Below are 7,252 nucleotides of genomic sequence, written 5' to 3'. Positions count from 1 at the left end.
CATTCGGTGCAAGTAAAAGAAGGAAAACAAGCCCCGAGGCGGGGACTGAAACTGTGTTTCCCCGATCTGTCTCCGCGGAATATGCCCCATAGGCTTTCATTACTCAACGTTGGTCCCACAAGACAAAGGGAGCAACCAGGTGGAAGAAGACTCACCCTGAGTGTGGGATCTGTGAATGACAGGTGAGTGTGGGAGAAAAGCAACAGGGAAATTTGGAGAAGGGTTTCCGGGCCACACCATGAGAGGGAATGAAGCCAGGCAAAGGGAATGTGCACAGCTTTGTTATTCGGTGCCATCGAGCTGGCTTTGACTTCCAGACACTTTCAGGAGTGCATCTACATATGGAGAATTTATTTATTTATTTATTTATTTATTTATTTATAGTATTTATATTCCGCCCTTCTTTCTCACCCCGGAGGGGACTCAGGGCGGATCACATTATATATACATATATATATATATAAATGAGTGATGGCATCACGGCGACCAACAAAACAACAAAACTACAGGCCCCCCAACCTCGAAATTTGACAACACAACCCCTCATCCATGCCTCTAGGTTGATACAACAAAAAGAAAAGAAAAATAAAGTCCTAATTAGAGGGAGAGGAATAATTGTTTTTATCCAATTGCTGCCAGTTAGAAGGCTAAGCTCCGCTCACTTGGTCTCCTAGCAACCCACTCAGCCCAGGGGAATCCTTTACCTTAACTACCACCAATTCCTCAATACTTTATTTCCCATACCACCATACTTCACCACAGCAACGCATGGCCGGGCACAGCTAGTATATATATAAATGAGTGATGGCATCACGGCGACCAACAAAACAACAAAACTACAGGCCCCCCAACCTTGAAATTTGACAACACAACCCATCATCCACGCCACTAGGTTGATACAACAAAAAGAAAAGAAAAATAAAGTCCTAATTAGAGGGAGAGCAATAATTGTTTTTATTCAATTGCTGCCAGTTAGAAGGCTAAGCTCCACTCACTTGGTCTCCTAGCAACCAACTCAGCCCAGGGGACAGGCAGACTTAGGCTTCTTCCACAGATTATCTAATTTGCACTGGATTATATAGCAGTGTAGACTCAAGGCCCTTCCACACAGCTATATAACCCATTTATAATGGACTTAATGTCAGGGGAAAACCGTTTACCCTTTACCTTAACTACCACCAATTCCTCAATACTTTATTTCCCATACCACCAGACTTCGCCACAGCAATGGGTGGCCGGGCACAGCTAGTATACATATATAGGGCAAACATTCAATGCCCATATACACATAGAACCGAGACAGAGACTGACACAGAGGCAATTTGCATTTAATGCACTTTGACTGCCATAGATCAATGCTACGGCATCCTGGGAGTTGTAGTTTGAGGAAAAGGCTAAAGACCTTGTAAAACTACCATATATACTCGAGTATAAGCCGACCCGAATATAAGCCGAGGCACCTAATTTTACCACAAAAAAAACTGGGAAAACATTGACTCCAGTATAAGCCGAGATACCAATAAAATTATATTAATTGAGGCCTCAGTAGTTTAAATGTTTTTGAATCTTTACATCAAACTGTAATTTAAGATATGACTGTTCGACTCTGATTAAATCATTATTTTCATCTTCTTCAATGTCAGTGTGCTTATGTATCCTTTTAATAACAGAGTGAAATAATAAATGTAATAATAATAATAAATGCAGTAAAATAATAAATGTAATAATAAATAAAGTGAAATAATAAATTTATCAATAATAATAAAAATAGAGTAAAATTAATGTAAAAGTAACAACAATAATAGAGTAAAATAATAAATGTAATACTGTTGTGACTGCGCCTTCGGGGATTATGGTTGATGGGGATGGAATTCGAAGAGGAAGAAAAAACCCTCATGATGAGGGTTCACTGGAGGAGTTGCGCAGGAAGCGACTTAGAGAGCTATATGGGGGATCTTCTGAGGAAGATTCAGATGGGGAGATGGATGCTGAGGAACAGGTGGTGGCTGGGGAAGCGGGCACTGAATGGGCACAGCCACTGGAGATGTCTGGGGATTTGGGGTTTATGGATACTTCTGAACCTGGGGTTTCTGCAGGAGCTGATCCCAATTGGGATGCTTGGAGAAGGGAGGATGGTTCTTTAAGTGTTCATGGGGCTAAGTGTGGGCAGGATGATTGGGACTCCGATGAATTGCTAGGTACTCCAGATCCACGAGCTCTAGCTGTGTGGAGCTCAGACTCTGAGTAGATTTGGGACACCTGGTGTTTGGGTGTGAGTGTTTGGTCACCCAGGAGGAAGGGGAATAAAATGGGAATGTTTGGCCACTGCACTTTGCGTGTGGCAAGGTGTTGCTGAGGCGCCATTGGGATCTCTGTGTTTCCATGAAGACTGGACTTGGACTATGATTTGAAACTGCTGTTATCACCTAGCTTGGCTCTCGCTGTGTCTTATCGTGGACCTGTTTTGGATGACTGCACCCTCTTCAGACCTTGGATCGGAATTTGACCTTGCTACTGCCTTCGCCCTGTGATTGATGACTACTATCGGCTTTTGACTCCTGGCTTGCTCTTTGGACACCGCTGTTATCTCCTGATCTGACCTTGGAATCCCGGACGACGTCTTTTCACCATCCTTTTGGAGCCTTCGGCTTTATCCACATTGTGGAAGCAGTCTACTGCATTCTTAGTTTGTTTGTTTGTTTCCTGACCAATTTGGTGTTTTCTTTTGGGAACTGTTCCTTTGAAAACTACAGAGCCGGCTGGCAGAGCTTGGACTCAGAAAGTGCAGTTTGCACTAAGTTTGTTTAGCTTTGTTTTTACCTGCTTGTGTTGCTGAATTACCTTTTGGCTTATCTGCTGAATAAACTCTATTTTTGTTCGCTAATTGGCGTCTGACTCTTGACAAATACAGTAGAGTCTCCCTTATCCAAGCTAAACGGGCCGGCAAAAGCTTGGATAAGCGAATATCTTGGATAATAAGGAGGGATTAAGGAAAAGCCTATTAAACATCAAATTAGGTTATGATTTTACAAATCAAACACCAAAACATCATGTTAGACAACAAATTTGACAGAAAAAGTAGTTCAATACGCAGTAATTACTGTATTTATGAATTAAGCACCAAAATATCACGATGTATTGAAAATATTGACTGCTAAAATGCCTTCGATAATCCAGAACGTTGGCTAAGCGAGTGTTGGATAAGTGAGACTCTATTGTATATCAATATATTATAATATTATTATTAATAATGCATGTAATATATAATATGTAATTAATATTATTATATTGTATTATTAGTATTATATTGTATTACAAAATAATATTATTAATATTACAGTAGAGTCTCACTTATCCAACGCTCGCTTATCCAACGTTCTGGATTATCCAACACATTTTTGTAGTCAATGTTTTCAATATATCGTGATATTTTCGTGCTAAATTCATAAATACAGTAATTACTACATAGCATTACTGCGTATTGAACTACTTTTTCTGCCAAATTTGTTGTCTAACATGATGTTTTGGTGCTTCATTTGTAAAATCATAACCTAATTTGATGTTTAATAGGCTTTTCCTTAATGCCTCCTTATTATCCAACATATTCGCTTATCCAACATTCTGCCGGCCCGTTTATGTTGGATAAGTGAGACTCTACTGTATATGCATATACAATATATTATAATATTATATATTGTTGTAAATTATATCTATATATATATATGTATATAGGTACCATATAATGATATGGTACAATATAGTAATTTAATGCTTATATTGTGCTATGCTAATAATATATTGTATGCACCAAAATGGCTTGGATAATCCAGAGGCTTGGATAAGTGAGACTCTACTGTAGTTCTAAACAGGAATGGGTCCCTTCAAATAGCAATTCAGAGTCCATGCTGAATTTGAGAAACTCACAAAACACATTTTAAAAGGCCTGTTTGTACCTGAAGATGAATGCATAGCCAGCTCTGTTCAGCCCAGCAGGTCCTCGTTAGTTCAGCATTTTCCTTTTAAAGGGAACACGGCTCTTTCCTGGCCCTTTGACACTAGCATTTCAGCAGATAGAAATGCCTCCATATTGTCCTCCTGAGCTGCTTGTATCGCATTGAATTATTATCCAGGCTGTCCTAAGAGGACAATCACATCCTTCCTTTCAGCCTCCACCCTTGAGAAGACCAACTTCAGGTAGGACCAGGGTGGCCTTGTTTGGCTCAACCCACCTGTCTTACAGGCTTCCTCTTTCCCTTCCATTTCTTCTTGGCATTACAATGTTTTCCAATAACACTTGTTGCCTTGTGATGGTCTCTGTTGTGTTATTTTGGCTTCCAAGGTCAGGCTTTGTTTGCGTTTGGACACAGGCATATTTGTACATTCAGTCTGGAGCTAAGCAAGAATGTATGCAAAAACATTCCTTGTTCTTCACTATTCACTCGAAAGAAGTTAGTATCAGCTTATGACGGTGGGTTTTGTTCCCCTGGTATGCGTTTCCAGGAAAGGCATATCTCTCAACATGAGGCAAACATGACTCAATGCAAGTACCGTATATACTCGAGTATAAGCCGACCCGAATATAAGCCGCGGCACCTAATTTTACCAAAAAAAACCTGGGGAAACATTAACTCCAGTATAAGCCGAGGATGGTAAATTTCAGGGGGAAAAAAATAGATACCAATAAAATTACATTAATTGAGGCATCACTAGGTTAAATGTTTTTGAATATTTACATAAATTTAAGATAAGACTGTCCAACTCTGATCACATCATTATTCTCATCTTCTTCAATGTAAATGTGCTTATATATCCTTTTAATAATAATAGAGTAAAATAATACATGTCATAATAATACTAAATGCAGGAAAATAATACATGTAATAATAATAATATATTATAATATATTGTATATACATGTAATATTAATAATAATATTATGATGTAATGCAATGTAATAATAATTATAATTTACTATTATAATTGTATATTTATATTACATTTATACTACATTATATTATATATATATAATATTGTATTAATTGTATTATACTAATAATACAATATACAGTAGAGTCTCACTTATCCAAGCTTCTGGATTATCCAAGCCATTTTTGTAGTCAATGTTTTCAATATATTGTGATATTTTGGTGCTAAATTCGTAAATACAGTAATTATTACATAGCATTACTGCGTATTGAACTACTTTTCTGTCAAATTTGTTGTATAACATGATGTTTTGGTGCTTAATTTGTAAAATCATAACCTAATTTGATGTTTAATAGGCTTTTCCTTAATCCCTCCTTATTATCCAAGATATTCACTTATCCAACATTCTGCCGGCCCGTTTAGCTTGGATAACTGAGACTCTACTGTAATAATATTAATTATATCTTAAACGCAATATTACTAATAATATTACCATATAATGATATAGTACAATATAGTAATTTAATGCTTATATTGTGCTATGCTAATAATATATTGTATGTACATTTGATTTGTAAGCCGCTTTGAGTCCCCTTCGGGGTGAGAAGAGCGGGATGTAAATGTAGTAAATGAATAAATAATAAATAAATTATCATCTTCAATGTAAATGTGCTTATGTATTCTTTTAATAATAATAGAGTAAAATAATACATGTAATAATAACAATAATATAGTAGAGTCTCACTTATCTAACATAAACGGGCCGGCAGAGTGTTGGATAAGCGAATATGTTGGATAATAAGGAGGCATTAAGGAAAAGCCTATTAAATATCAAATTAGGTTATGATTTTACAAATTAAGCAACAAAACATCATGTTAGACAACAAATTTGACAAAAAAAAGTAGTTCAATACACGGTAATGCTATGTAGTAATTACTGTATTTACGAATTTAGCACCAAAATATTACGATGTATTGAAAACATTGACTACAAAAATGCGTTGGATAATCCAGAACCTTGGATAAGCGAGTGTTGGATAAGTGAGACTCTACTGTAATAATAATACAGGAAAATAATACAAGTAATAATAAATAGAGTAAAATAATAAATGCAATAATAATAATATCACAGTGAAATAATAAAAGTATTATTATTAATAATAAAAATAGAGTAAAATAAATGTAACAATACCAATAATAATAGAGAAAAATAATAAATGTGCCATATATTCTCGAGTATAAGCTGACCCAAATATAAGCCAACCAGGACCCTCACCCAAGTATAAGCCAAGGGGAGCCTTTTCAGTCTTAAAAAAGGGCTGAAAAACTAGGCTTATACTCTAGTATATACAGTATTACTCCTTGGATGAAGTTGACCTCTCCTTTTTGTTGAATGGTCTCAGGTTCCTTAGATTTGAATGTTTGGTGCCCACTGAAATTTCCACTCCTTAGGATTTATTGGGGTGAGCAATGGCATGGGCCCAGTGTTTCTTCTGTAGGACCCCAATGGGCTGAGACCAACCCAATGCAATCCTAAATACTCCCAGATACGATTTGTGAAACCCTTCGGTTCATCCTGCCAGGAAATAACAAGGCCACTCTGGGCACAACATTGCTATGTATTTGTTGCTCTTTGCTCATTTTTCTCAGGGTTGGAGGCTGCTTAAGGTTTCCGAGTCCATCCACGTTTGAACGTCACTCATTTCCAAAGAAGCTGCTCTGTTGAGATAACAACAAATAAAAATAGATGCAAATGTAAATACCTGCCCTTCCTGCCAAAAAAGACACCAGGTCTGCTTTTTTCTTTGAATGCGATGATCCCCGGGAAACGACATTTCCTGCCCTTGACCTTCTCCAAAGCCCTTCCCATTAAAATGTTTCCTTGCAATGAGAAAGACTTTACCTTCTTCTTGAAGCACATCCTGAGAAGCATTTCAGGTCCTTAATGGGTGGATGGATAGATAGGTTAGACAGTTTTAATAACCTTCGGGAACCAGCACAGCACAAGGATGAATCCTCCTCTTGCCAAGTATAAGTAACATAGTTGGTTTACTCACAAACTTCATGTATTCAGCATACAAGTACTTTGCATATCAATCCAGTTGCAAATAGATTTGAAGTAGTTTCTCTGCGTAGCACAGGGCATCTTTCTTAGCGACAAAAATAAATTGACTTCTTTATAAGTAACATAGTTGGTTTACTCACAAACTTCATGTATTCAGCATACAAGTACTTTGCATATCAATCCAGTTGCAAATAGATTTGAAGTAGTTTCTCTGCGTAGCACAGGGCATCTTTCTTGGAGACAAAAATAAATTGACTTCTT

The 7,252-nt window shown here is 37.1% G+C and overlaps 1 protein-coding gene across 1 annotated transcript in view; it reads left to right on the top strand.

Annotated features, from left to right (window-relative positions):
• The window catches only part of LOC100563056 (vascular endothelial growth factor receptor kdr-like), a 180,177-nt gene continuing 172,925 nt past the window's right edge, over nt 1–7,252 (top strand). Inside the window, exon 1 of the mRNA XM_062964097.1 lies at nt 1–182. Coding sequence (XP_062820167.1) covers nt 176–182 — 7 coding nt within the window. The 5' untranslated portion in view covers nt 1–175. The remainder of the gene's footprint in view (nt 183–7,252) is intronic.

Source organism: Anolis carolinensis, unplaced genomic scaffold, assembly GCF_035594765.1.
Source record: "Anolis carolinensis isolate JA03-04 unplaced genomic scaffold, rAnoCar3.1.pri scaffold_12, whole genome shotgun sequence".
In the NCBI taxonomy this organism is placed as follows: domain Eukaryota; kingdom Metazoa; phylum Chordata; class Lepidosauria; order Squamata; family Dactyloidae; genus Anolis; species Anolis carolinensis.
Note: the sequence above shows the minus strand (reverse complement) of the source record. Positions and strands in the feature narration are given on the sequence as shown.